Below are 14,617 nucleotides of genomic sequence, written 5' to 3'. Positions count from 1 at the left end.
CATCTCTTCAAGCTTTTCTTTCCTGCGTGACGGCAGCTCCCTCACTTCTCTTCACAAAGATTCTGTTTACAAACGATGCCTCAGCTCCTGTGATGAGCAACCCTGACCCTTTCATTCCTTCCAGCTTCTTTAATAGCCTACACTTAGCAGAAGACCCCTGGCACTTAAAGCAATGGTTCTAGAATTCTTCATCTACTGCAGATTGCTTCTTATTAAATGATGCAAAGTCAGTTCGATTTCCTTTCCCAGTCAGACAGTCCTTTTTAGGTCAACCCTCATCTTTCTTCACTCCTTTCTAAAAAGCTTGTCCCTTTCAAAATACATACATGGCTTTCAGGTTCAGTAGTCATCAGGAAAAAGAAGTCTGGGTCTCCTGCCAAATACCTATGGCTGGGCTACCTTAGGGCTAGAATACAAGAGACAAACTACCCATCAGCTTCATGAGGGCAGGGAAGTTGCCTTGTCTTGTTCTATCACCCCGCTAACCAGGCCCTAGTTGGCACTCAATAATCATTTACTGGTTGAGTGAATAAATGTACGGAATAAATGACATAGTCATTTTAGGAGCTACAGGAATCAAGTTCAGGTTAGCAGGCCAGTTTTAGAAACATGAAGATCAGGATTCTTGAAAAAGAGGAAGCACAGGATTGTGGGAGGGACAATTACAAGACAGGGAAATCTATCCAAAGTCCTTAGACAGGTGGATGTCTATGGCACGACCATCTTTTTTTTAGTCTGGCTCTTGCTCGGATCTTGTAACAAACGCATGAAATGTTGAAATAAAATGCCTTGGTTAGAAGTTTAATGCTCATGGGACTCTGAGATATACTAGCAATGACTGGGATTTATTTCTGACTGACTTTATACCTCAGAGTTTACAAACATTAGCTTGATCTTATGACAGTGCTGCACCATCACCACTGTCTTTATTTACAGAGAGAAATATCATGCAGAAGGTTAAATAGCCTACCTAAGTCAACTAGCTAAGTTCAGAATCTGGGATTCAAGCTTGATTTCAAAGTCTCAGTTCTTTCCTCACTCACAATCCATCACACCAAAAAACCAACCTGCCAAACACCTAGCTAGGCAGATTTAAAAAATTTTTAGTTGTAAAAGAACACAATATAAAATAATATAAAGTTTACTTCTTAACCATTTTTAAGCATATAGTTCAGTAATGTTAACGTCAATCACATTGCTGTATAACATCTCTAGAACTTTTCCTTCTTGCAAAACTGAAACTCTATACCCACTGAACAACTCCCCATTTTCTTGTTCCCTAGGCAACAACCATTCCCCCATCAATTACACTGGTAAGTACCCAGAAGTGAAATCGCTGGATCATATGGTAATTCTATTTTTAGCTTTTTTGAGGAACCTCAATATGGTTTTCTATAGCAGCTGTACCATTTTACATTCCTACCAGCGGTGCACAAAGGTAGATAGGTTTGTTTTTAGGTACATGTTGGTTTTAGTCTAAAATGGACTGAATAGTTAAGCCTGCAGTGTCAAGCAGTGATTAAATTCTTGAAAATTTAACTCAACTAAAACTCTAGGCCTTAGACCTTAGCTTCTATAATTAAAGCCATACACATATTAAAGGTTTATAAATATGGATTATTATCCCATTTTAAGGAGAAGAAACTTAGCAGTCATTTTCCAAGAGATTATAACAAGTGAATGAAAATAAAGCCAGTGTTGAGGCAGTGTAAATGCATTAGGAAAAGTATTTCTACTTCCTGAAAATAAAGATAAGCATGTACATAAACTGCACTCTTACCCTCGTTTTGGCATCGATTTTAGCTCCTCGATCAAGCAGTAGTTTTACCATATTGGCATTTCCTCTTTTTGATGCAACATGTAAAGGAGTGATGTCATTCTGTGGAAGAAGAGAAACAAATTACAGTTTGGGTATCTTCAGTTCAACCAAAATATTGCTTCCTAAACCACCCCTAACCAGTCTTTATTATTTTTCTTATTTTTAAAAACACTTTGAATAGTAGGCTTCTAACATTTCTTTCTGATAGTAATGACTTCGGAAGGACCCCCCTCCAAAAAAAGGGGCACAAGTTTTAAGAGAGCTCCTTTGTGGGGTTGAGTCCCAGCTCATTTGTTTTATTTACCTGAGGAGATTGATGGATGATTTTTTTTTGGCTTTAAAATCCTGCATCTTTAAGTCAATGCATTTTCCTACAAATTTGTGTGATACATATTGGCTAATGAGTGGTTGACCAGAGAGCAGCTGACTAAGTCAGTCCAGACTGAGTTCAAGCTGTGTCATGTTCCTCAGAGCCTTCTCTGGGTTCAACTGAGCACAAGGTGTCAAAGGGAGACGATAGTAACACACTGGAAATCTGTCACTCCTGCACAGTCACAGGACTTCCCATGTATGTGGGGCTAAAGCGTGTTCACAGGCATTTGTAAGCAATATCACAGAAAGTTGACTATGCTTTAAATTACTACTGTGGAGAAACAGCCCTAATGCTAGGACAACCTGAAATTCCAGTCATGATCTAGAAGCCATAGTTGTTTCTCTATACATCTTCATAGGTGCTATGATTGTTTTCAGACTGCCAAGGAAATATGTGTGTATTTGGTGAAAAATATTCTCTTTCGGTTCCTTATTCCTGTGAAGCAGCAATATGGCTTTAAGAGCTGTTTTTCACAAAAATCAATTACAGGATAAATGAACTAGGCTCAAAAGGGGTTATATTTTTGTTGTTTTATAGCAGGTACAATATAATTGATACCAGGTATTGATCATTTCCAATGTGCTGGGCACTGTGCTAAACTCTTTGCTAACTCATTTAATTCCCATAATCCTCACAATATCATACACAATCAGAATTATATGCCCATTTTACAGATACAGAAACAGCTAGCAAAACCAGGATTCAAATTAAAATCCAACACTTAAACTCATGGTTTGAAAAAACACTTTATAATAAAAATTTTCAAACAGGCACAAAGTTTCAGAGAAAAGCATAAAGAGCATCGCCCTGATTTAATAACTATCATTCTTTTGCTAATATTACTTCATCTTTACTCCCTATTTTTTTTCTTGAAGGAGTTTAAGAAGAGGAGAAAAAATTATAGAAATAATTTTATTTCATCCACAAATACTACAATTTATAAAAATCACAGTACCATTATAACTAACAAAATACAAATAACTTCATTAACACCAAGACCCTGTCAATGTTCAAATTCTCCCATTATCTCCAATTATCTTAGTTGGGTTGTTCAAATTAGAAGAAAGTCTACATCTAGGTTGAACTGCCCCTTAGGTGTCTTAATCTCCACAGGTGCATTACTTTACCTCTTTTCCATGTCCATATATTTATTGGGGGAAAAACCTGGGTAATTTATTGTGTAGAATTGTCTACATTCTGGACATGGCTTACTGCATCCTCTTGGAGTGTTGCTTAACGTGTTCTTTTTTGCCCTGTATTGTCTATAAACTTTTCTAGTTCAATGCTTTTAGCCATTACACTACCATCTGAAGAACTCTTTATATCCCATTATTCTTAGATGCTAAAGTATAAATCAATAATAATTCATTAAATGAAAGAATCAGAAAAAGACATGAATGAAACAAATCTGTTTTGGTAAAGCTGGTGAGAAGTGGATGGGACTCATATCATTACTCCAGACCAGGGAGAGCCAAACTTTTCTACAAAGGGCCAGGTAGCAAATATGTGGCTTTGTAGGCTATACAATCTTTATTGCAACTACTCAGCTCTACAATTACAGCACTAAGGCAGCCATACACAATATGCACAGAAGTAACAGTGGCTGTGTTCCAATACAACTTGACTTAAGGAGCACCTCAGAATTACATGTAAATTGTAGAACAACCATCTCCGAGAACCACCTGAAGACTAGCTGAACAGAATTCCTGTAACTAAAGATATAAAGGAGGAGATGGCATGATACTATCATGCATCCTTGTGTAGCCTTCGCAAGCCTCATACTACTTTGGACAGATACTGTAGCACCTCAGGTACAAGTGAGTGGAGTGATGGGTCAGCATGTCACACCACCCTGTACCTCCTCAACAGCTAGTGAAGTCACAACCATGTGCTGGGGCTGTGGTTGGTCTCTACGCTCAAATCAACTCATTGGGACTCATGGATAGAGTCACCTTTCAGAAGAATAAGCCTTATAAGCTAAAAGGAATCATTTAGAAAGGGAATGTGTCTTTAACCATAAAGAATGCAGCCCAGTCTTATAGAGGCATGCATTGTTGCCATGTTAAGAGCTCAAGGTGGTTTAACGATTTTAAAATCAACACGTTATTAAACATTAAGCCAGCTCCACCTAAGGTCATCAGTGTTCCAACATCACGTGGGTTCTCTACCTCTGTAGCTACAATGCCAGCGCTCATGCAGAATGTCCTGAGAGAAACTACTGCATCTTCTCCAATGCCGACAACAGAAACCCAGCCTCTCACAATCGCAGGAAACAAATATAACCAGTTCAGCACTGAACTCTTGCCCAGCAGATGCGGGAATAGCCTGGGGCACAGCCTTCAGATGGCCTCTCGCAATGCAATGGAACTCAAGCGAGCCTGGAACAAAATCCATGGATGAGCACCAATCAATGAGGCGCTTTACCTTGGAATCTCCATTACTGCTGTGATATTATTGCTCACTATTTTGCCTGACATAATTACCAAAAAAAAGAATTTATGCACAAGAAAAAAGCTGGTAAAAATAGGCAAGTTTTCATCAAATGACCCTAAGAATCGAACTTTGCAAAAAATAGCTGCAGTGTGCTACCAAGCAGATGACAAAATGTACTTTGAGAACAATCTTTACAGGGTGCATTAAGGCTCAGTGGCGCTCTAAGGCTTTATGCTCTTGACTGCAGAAGACAATGACCAATTACCATGTCACAGTTCTTTTAAGCTCAAAAGTGAAAGATAAAGAAAAAAATCTTGCGGGTAGCCAGAGGAAAAAGGACATATTTCATGTAGGAAAAAAGGTAATACTGTAATTACAGGAGGCCGCTCATCAGAAATTAAGCAATCCTGAAAACAAACAAGTGACATCTATACATACTGAAAATAAACTAATGTCAAATGAGAATTTTATTCCCAGTAAAATTATGTTTTAAAAAACCAAGGAGAAATAAAAACTTTTAAAGATAAACAAAAGCTAAGAAAATTCATTGCTAGCAGACATGCAATAAAAAAATGTTAAAGGGAGGTCTCTGGGCAGTAGGAATATGACACAAGATAGACACTGAGATCTACACAAAGAAATAGAAAATGAAGGTGAATATAAAAGCTAATTGTCTAAAGCAAATACATAAGCAATAAATTATGGGGTTTACAATATATGACAAAGTAAAATGTAAGATGCCAACTGCTTGTAGATGGTGGAGAGGAATTAGAACTCAGGCTCTCACACTGGGTAAAGGGATACAACATTAGAAGGTAGAATGTGATAAATTAATAAGAGGAAATATGATATATTAAGACTGAGATATAAGAGAACATGAAAAACATGCTCTCATTTTTATACGTAAGTATATGTGCAGTTACATTCTAAAGAGGCTGTGGAGACAGATACTGACCCAAATGTTAACAATTTAACTCTTGGTGGAGATTGCAGAACATTTTTTGCTTCTTCATGTTTTTCTAAAAAATTTCTACGTGTTTACTTGTACAATGTACAGTGAAAAAATGACTATATTTCTTTTTTTGTTATGACTAATTGGCAGCCCACCACCACCGCTTCTGTCTCAGTTCTCGACATTTGCATTCCTCACTCTGACAGCCACGGAGGGGTTTTACCTGCTCATGAACTATTCAAGTCTGGAGATATCTTGAAGGTAAATATATATTGCTAATTTTTCCCCATTAATGTAGAAAATTAAGTACAACTAAAGTTAAAGATCTATACTTTCTTTCTAAGAAGAAACTTGGATCAGAAGAAAATGAACCAGAGTTTTAAAACTAACCTGAATTTAGTGAAAACAGAAGTAAGCACTACTCTAATTTTGTATAAGTCAGTTTTGAGTAGAATATTTTTTTCTTGTACCAAAGATATAACATTCAATGTAATGGGGTACATTAGCATTTTGGAAATTGCTGTTTTTTAACTGATGAGAACCTCTGAATTCATTCAGTCTAATTATCTACTATACAGATAAGGAAGCAACCAGGGAGGTTAAGTGATTGCCTGGAGTCACAAGGGCTTGAATCTTGGCCAAAACCCTGAGGTTCCCAGTTTCCAGGCGTTGCCCTTTTCATATCACTAAGCTCTTTGGGCTTATTTAAAAATCACTGTGTTCAAGTCATACAGAGAAAGAAAAATGCCAGATGATTTCACTTAATAAACAAGAAAAACAAACAAGCAGAACAGAAACAGAGTCATAGATACAAAGAACAATTTGATGGTCGCCAGATGGGATAGGGGTAAGGGGGATAGATGAAAAAGGTAAAGGGATTAGAAGTACAAATTGGTAGTTACAGAACAGTCATGGGGATGTAAAGTACAGCATGAGGAATGCAGTCAATAATATTGTAATAACTATGTATGGTGTAAGATGGGTTCTAGATTTATTGGGGTGATCACTTCGTAAGTTATATAAATGTCTAACCATGGGGTTGTACACCTGAAACTAAAATAATATTGTCTGTCAACTGTACTTGAAAAATAAATTAAAAAAAAAGAAACTCTAGCCCAGTCGGGCGTGGCTCAGCAGTTGAGCATCAACCTAGGATCCAGATCACAGTTTGATTCCTGGTCAGGGCACATGCCCAGGTTGCAGGGTTGTGTAGGAGGCAGCCGATCAATGACGACTCTCTCATCATTGATGTTTCTATATTTTTCCTCTCTCTGAAATCAATAAAAATATATTTAAAAAAAAAGAAAAGAAACTCCATACCATTAATTAGTCACTTCCCATTCTTCTTTCCCCCCAGTCTCTGGCCACCACTGATCCACTTTCTGTCTCTATGGATTTGCCTATTCTGGACATTTCCTATCAATGGAATCATATGTCACCTTTTCAGTATGTCTGTCTTCTTTCACTTAGCATAATGTATTTAAGGCTCACCCATGTTGTAGTATGTATCATTACCTCATTTCTTTTTATGAGAATGTCTAAGTTTTTAATGCCTTAAGGAATCCATGAAATACATGTAAACAAATGATGCTATTAGTAAGAACTGGGGATGTCAAACATATAACCACAAAAATTACAAACAATGGAAGATAATAAAACACTCCAGCCTTCACAGTCTAACACACAAGTAGGGCTTTTCTTAAAGAAAAATTCAACCTTAGATGATCTATTATTACTAATACAAGTATAAAATAAACTCAAACTTCCCTTATGCTACAGCAGTCATGATTAAGATGACCGCCTTTGTTAGTAAAAGTCCACTTCCCTTTTCATGAGCTTCTAATTAAATAGTTCTTAGACAAAGTCTTTTTCCCTTCTCCAGTTGTACTAACCGCTAGCTTATCCGACACCAACTTTTCTCTCTCTGTGCTTTCTAGATAAGGAGATTAAGTCCACACAGGTCTTGCTGAGACCGATGAAGGAACTGATGTGACTGACACTTCTTCAACCTCACTGCCTTCCCAGGGAGACCACCCAATCCCATCTGATTAGACACGTGATAGCGCTGGGCTCCCCATACAGCAGGAGCAAGCGCTTGGATATTTGATGTCTGTTGTGAAATTGGGCTCTGAGTATTTGATTTGTTCTGCTCTAAAAAAACCCCAAGAGGTTTATTTATTTTCTCTTAAGGATAATATGAGGCTATTTATCATTACTACTGACAGAGGCTTTCACTTGGATGAATAGATGATAGCTCATCAACAATTTAGATAAGGCACTGTCAGGTCTCCCTCTAGCTCCCACAAGTGATTTAGCAGCGAGGGAAGCCATTTAGGGTAATATGCCACACCTCCTTCCCCCCCAGCACAGCCTGGGCTCTACACACAATGCCAGCTGCCACCAGGTGGGCAGGGAAACTGGGAGGAAACTGGTCTTGGATCTCTTCCCCCAACTACAAACTCCTGCTCTACCTTTGCACTGTTGGATGTTACACACTGGTTTTTGGAGATATCTTGTCCAGTGGTATTCAATATATGCTTTAAACTGAAAAAAATGTTTGTGATAAAATACATATAATAAACTTCCACCTTGACCATTTTTAAGTAAACACTTCAGTGTTAAGTACACTCACTTTGTTGTGTAACGAAATCTAGAACTCTTTTCATCCCGCAACACTGAAACTACACTCACTAAACAACTTCCCATCCCCGTCTTCCCCAGGCTGTGACAACCACCATTCTACTTTCTCTCTCTATGAATCTGGCTATTCTTGGTACCTCACATAAATGGAATCAGAGTATTTGTGCTTTTATGACCAGCCTAATTCACTCAGCATAATGTTCTCAAGTTTCATTCGTATTATAGCATATAATAATTAAACTGAAAGGATTATTAAACATTCAATTATAAAGTAATCAGTTGCTTTCTATACATTGAGAGAAGTTGTTTTAAAATGTTTATTTAAATGATATAACCAAATGATATTAGATTTCCTGTAATGTTTCTAAAAATGCTGTAATTTTAAAAAGTCTACCCCATTTTTTAAACACTCTTACTATAAAAAATTCTTAACAAAAATAGTAAGGGGCTTTACAGTGATACATTTTCTACACATCTATAGCATTTCTGATAAATCCCGGACTAAATTCGTATCGGAGTTGAATATTTGTTTCCCCTCCAAAAAGTAAATCACTCCTGTAGGCTTTTGAGATGTCAGCTTGAAACTGTTGGTTTCTCAGGTATCCTGCCCTCACTTGGTCTTTGGATAAATTAGATTCTTGCTGAAGTTTCAAACATGTCAAAATGTGTAAACGATGTCTTTGAAGTTTCTAAAGACAGGTTGTTTGGAAAAATATAAAGTTGGTCTGGTGCAAATTGCCCTGTGTGTGTGCAGCGCACCTGTCCTAGGGAGATGGAGCTGCTCTTCCAGGGGCCATGTAGACCCCAGCTACCCAGGGGCTGATACCCTACCCTCAGCTTCCATCGGGCACAGCTGCATCGGGTGACGGTCGTGCACGGAGGAAGAATCGAATGAGCGAAAAGATCTGGACTCAGATTCCTGTTCTTCTATTTTACTCTCAGCAGGATCTGGGACAAACAGCTTCTTGGGATCTCAGTCTGCTACTCAGTAAAAATGTCTCTTCTTGTGAGTCTCAAGTGATGCAAAAGTATTTTGTAAGCTCTAAATATGATGTAAATTCAAGGTTATAGTATGAAAGATTTATAAACATAAAGGTAACTGTTATAAACAAGTGAGTATTGAGATTTCTATGGTTCAATAGGGAAAGATTTCCATAGCATGGCCTCAATGTTTTTTAATCCAGCCTGATCCAGAGAAGCACCTGAGGAACTTGGTAGAAACACAGGTTGCCCCACCCTAAAGGAACTGAACCCAAACCCAGGGGAATGGAGGCTGCTGGCCAGCTGGGAAAAACTGGCTGAGAGGCTCAGACTTGGAGGCCACAGAAAAATTGTTTTTAATTTTCAAACTCAGAAAGACTTGCTCCTTTTAGAGATGAGCCTGCTTTGTCTTTCTTACCAGAAAAATATATGTCTTACCCTTTGCCATAAGGCCATTATGTTTCTAAATATCAACAGTCCATATCAAAACATGATCATTAGGGATGCAAAATGTATGCCTAATAGAGGTAAATAATAAATAGAATGTAGTAGAAATGTGAATGCAATATATTTTAGGATGAATTTGATGATTTGTCAGTTTTTAGATTTGTTATTTCAATTAAAATGTTCTTAAATGTGTAACAGGATTTCTTACTAAGTAAGAAAAACCCCTTTAAAATCTTTTTAAAAATGTCCTTAATTCATGTTGCAGTCCTGTTGCAGCAGAGAACAAATAGCAAGCGGGTACAGGCGAGGCTGCTGTCAGTTCTGTTTTCCCTGGGATGGCCTGGATTAAGTCCAAAGCTCAGTACACATCCCCTCCGATGTTTCTATAGTATGAACTGCACAGTCAAATGTAGTCTATTTCACTTTATTGTTTTCATTGTTATATTTTGCTGTATTTACTTCGCTATTTCTTAGCTCAAGCTCTACTATCTTATAGCTGTGCGGCTTTGCACAAGTTATTTAACTTCTTGCTTCCTAGCGTAAAATAGAAACCATACTCACCACAGGATTACTGCGAAGAGTAAATGAAATAACGTACAGGAAACTTACTATAGCACCTGGTTATAAATGAAAGGTATGACCTAAGGGGGTTTGAATTTTGTGTAAGTTTTGTCCACCTCATAGTTCAAGGTCTCAGTAATACGGGCTCCAAGGAACCTCAGGGTCTTCTAGCCCAACCACTCTTCAAGTCACATCACTGGGGAAGCTCGATGCCTTGGGGAACCACCCCAGACTGAACATGGACTTCTGGGCCCTTCCTCCCCATCCTGGGACATCCCACCTCTCTATAGCTTGGCTGTAGAGAGGTGCTCAATCTGTATGATTCAGTGCAGGAACTGGTGGCATTGTGGTTGGGACACTGTTATTTGCATTGCTGTTCTACTGAGAACTGGAGGAACGAGGAGGACTCCAGGGAAGTCATCTCTGAGGAGAGGAGCACCACCCCAGGAGTGGGACATGCTTCTGCTCGCCCACAGTTTTTGTCCCTGTGCAGTGGAGTGTGCCACAGCTCACAGCCACGTCTCCTCACTTCCCTTCACACACATGTCATCCCACGTCCCCACTTACAGACCTGCAAGGACTTATGAAAACAGAGGGCACCATGGTGGTTACCAGGGGCTGGGAGAACCGGGGGGTGCTGTCTAAGGGTACAAACTTGCAACTAGTAGATAAGTAAGTCCTGGAGGCCTAATGCACAGCATAGTGATTACAGAAAACAATACTGTGTTATAACTTCAAAGTTGCTAAGAGACTGGATCTTAACTGTACTCAACACAAAAAAAGAAATAATTGAGCGATGTTAAAGTGGTGTTAGCTCACAGCACTATAGTAATCTTATTGCAATGTATAAATGTATCAAACCAATATGTTGTACACTTCAAATTTACAATGTTATACATCAATTATATCTCAAAAAAAGGAAAAAATCTGCAATGACTCTCTTCCACCTGCAGTCATGGCCACTGCCCTCAGCCCAGTCCCAGGGCCGGACTCACTGTTTCACGTCCAGTCTCACTTCACTTGTGTAATTGGCTTCTCTCTCCATTTCTTGGAGTTGATTCTAATTCCTGTATTTTCATCACAGCCTAGCTTTTCAATTTTTTTTCCCACCATGCTATTCCACACTGATCTCCTACCTGAACTTGTTTCCTCAGAACCTCCTGCTTTGATTTAGGACACAATAAATGACCGTGCATGTGTCCCAAGTTCACTCCTTTGCAACCTTTTGCTTCTGCCAAGTCCCAACCTCTTCCCTCTAGGGGCCCCTTCACCCTTCCTGCATATTCTTCAGACCAACAGGGAGAAGAGCAAGATTTTCTCATGGAAGAGACCGCAGTGTTCAAGAGGGGCCAGGGTGCATCTGAACGGATCCCAATGCACCGTCTGGCAGCAGTGTGTGGACAGTGTTCCAGAACGTTCAGCAGAGGCGCACAGCAGTCCTTTGCTGCTATTTGCACTCACGGGAGGAAATGAAAATTCTACAGCTAATGAATAATTCTCTTTTAAAGTGCACATGAATAAAGCAAGCTCTGCCAACTCTTACCTTAATAGAACTTAACTTTACAGAGCTGCAAAATGGAGTTTACTGGGGTCATTAAAAAGTGTTCTCAGAACAGCAGTTCCCTAGAACAGCACTGCAGGAAGCAGAGCACATACAGAAAGAGGAAAAGTGAAGCACAGAAATGAGCACTTTCCAGGTCCTATGATTTTTTACAGGAGTTCTTTCTGCCTCAAACAACACCACATTACTCGTTTCTTAAAGGCTCACCCCCTCACATTGACAAATGCTACTGCAAGCAATGTAACTGCAGTATTCGGGGAAGCAAGGTTTCTGCTCAGTTCCAGAAATACTCTAGAGCCCTGCCACGGTGCCACCTGCTTGACATGTCGCACTTTACAGGTGAATGCGTCTTATAATGAGGGGTCCCCTCCTGGATGAAAGCAACAACTACCACAAACATGGCTATGGCCATTGTCCCTGTGTTATGGGTCAAGCACTGGGCTAAGCAATTTATAGAGATGATTTCATTCAGTCATCTCAATGGTTATGCATTAGGTATTATTATTGGGCCCGTTTTATGGGTGATCACACTGACGCATAGATGACTTGTCGAAGAGGACACTGAGTGAGTGCAGGGCCAGTGCGGGACTCCAGCCAGCTGAGTGAGATGCTGTTTGCTCTGACATTGTACTAGGACTACTCTCTGCTGTGAAAGGCAAGGGAAGCCAAAGCCTCCTCCTTCACTGTCCGACACGTGTGGTCAGGCAGAGGAGAAGGGGTTGTGCTGACTGAAGTCTCTCTCATCTCGTTATTAGAAAGCTGCAGGCCATTTGATGAAGGAACTTGTCCTGGACCCCATCAGTGACTGATGACACAGCCAGGGTGAGAGCCAGGGGTCCAGCCTGTGTCTGAGGGCTCTTCCCCTAACTCCTATGCTACGACTTAGAAACATCACCTCTTCAGGTGAGGGCCAACACAGATCCTGCAACACGGAAAGATGTTGGTGAGTTCAAATGCACTTACAGGTTCTAAGGCTGAAATATTCCTTTAAGATTACATAAGAGAATCTTCTTTGATGTGGCAACCAGGGGATGAAATGCAAAAGGCAAGAATGAGAATTCATGGCAAGCTTAGAGCGAGTTCTTTGTAAAAGGTACACCCCCCACCCCTCTGCCCTCCACTTCCCGGTTCTGTTCCTCCTGAGATGTTAATGTCACTATGGCAACAAGAATATGGTTAATGCAGTAGCCACATAGCTACTTCTACTTTCCCATAAATCACACCCTTTGCTAAGGCTCTCAAATTCCTGTTTTCATTCTGAAGGAGAATTACAGAACCCACTTTAAAAACTGTCTGTCTTGAATGCTGTGGAGCCTTATACGAGGAGATAAACCTATGTTTGAAAATTTGTGTCAATTAAAATGAATGTATTTATGCGTGTGTTTTGTCTTTTTAAGGCCAGATATCTAAATGTTAAGAAGACTATGATAGGTTTGTCATGGCTGGTTTTGATTTTCTTTCTTTGCTTTATTGTATTTTATTTAAAAATGAATTGCATAATGAGGGGGAAATATTTTTTAAAATATATTTGCCACGTCACCACCACACAAACCTAAGTAGAGTCTCCAGAAGCCCTGCATCCTTATAAAACCACTACAAAAGTCAGCGGCACTCATACTGAAGTGATGCAGGTCTCTTCTCCACGTTTGAGCAGCTAGTGTCCTTTCTAGCACCCTCTGGTGGTGCCCTTGATCAGGTCTTGATAGCCCACGTCTGAGGCCCAGCTTAAAACACCCTTCAGTGAACAAAGGTTGGTATCAGCCCTTAGTAATTAGCCCTTTGTTCTAGACTTGTCTTCCAGGGTTGTCCACACTGCTGAAAAACAAGTCTTAGATAAACTTGCTCTTGGCATCTGACATTCAATACTAATGTTTGGTGCACTCATCTGAAATTCCTCTATTCAAATCCTGTCCTACTCTGTATATTTTAACCTGTAAACTACCTGAAGTCCTTCTGGAAAAAAATGAGGTATAGTACTCAAACACATAAATCCCTAATCTTTTTAGATCAAAACCAAAAAATACTAAATAACAACACTGACACAAAGTTCTTATTCAATTATCTCCCCCCAAAGGGGAAGTTGAATATTTTAGGAGAGAAAGGTCAATGACAAGAGTGAAGATTAAGTTAGGTGGTCCATTATATTTGATGAAAAAACTCTTAGCCAGCAAAGTATCAATCTGTCTTCTTCAATCAATACAAGGGACTTTGCAGGCATCCACATAATATAATTTGGCCTTTAGTCACTCCAGTGCACAAATGCTCCTTACTGGCATGATAATCAGTAGCCACTCTGGTGTGCCTTGGTTACCTTCTCTTCCCCAAGAGAACAAGAATGATTTGCTGCGAGCAAGGGTCATGCATAAATTCAGACAGTGTCAACGCCATCTCAGCAGACTCAATTCAAAGAATGAAGAATGCTGAGGCTGCACTGCAGCATTCAGCAGCTACTCGATGAACGCCCTGCAGGGACCCGTGAGGCTGAACAGGTCTTCATGGATAACCCAGAAGGACATACTTAAGATGTCAGACAGGATACCTTACATATACCTAGCAAAATGACAATACGAAAATAAAAGCTGACATCATAAAAATCTAAGGAAACGTGTTAATAAAACAGATCACCATGGTATAAATCAGTGGCCATAATTGCTACACAAGGGTGTACTTTCTCCACGGGCTAGAATCTGCTTTATTGCTGCATAAATTAGCTAGGCCTACAAAGATGCATAGAAAGCCCGTTTTATTGTGCACTCCCTTTAGTTGCACTGTGTTTATTTCTGCCTCGTATCTGCTTTGGAAATGCAAGTCTGCTGCATGCAGGAAGTCATTTCAGAACCCATGGCCTTG

General features: G+C 39.6%; 1 protein-coding gene and 1 pseudogene across 2 annotated transcripts in view; one reads left to right on the top strand and one right to left on the bottom strand.

The window, feature by feature from the left end:
• The window catches only part of ANK3 (ankyrin 3), a 529,049-nt gene that overhangs the window by 154,672 nt on the left and 359,760 nt on the right, over positions 1 to 14,617 (bottom strand). For both annotated transcript variants that reach the window (XM_087824408.1, XM_087824409.1), the window contains exon 9: positions 1,781 to 1,879. In XM_087824408.1, coding sequence (XP_087680534.1) covers positions 1,781 to 1,879 — 99 coding nt within the window. The remainder of the gene's footprint in view (positions 1 to 1,780; positions 1,880 to 14,617) is intronic.
• LOC148091534 (hepatitis A virus cellular receptor 1-like) lies at positions 4,239 to 4,850 on the top strand (annotated as a pseudogene).

Source organism: Miniopterus natalensis, chromosome 14, assembly GCF_054644295.1.
Source record: "Miniopterus natalensis isolate mMinNat1 chromosome 14, mMinNat1.hap1, whole genome shotgun sequence".
Lineage (NCBI taxonomy): Eukaryota > Metazoa > Chordata > Mammalia > Chiroptera > Miniopteridae > Miniopterus > Miniopterus natalensis.
Note: the sequence above shows the minus strand (reverse complement) of the source record. Positions and strands in the feature narration are given on the sequence as shown.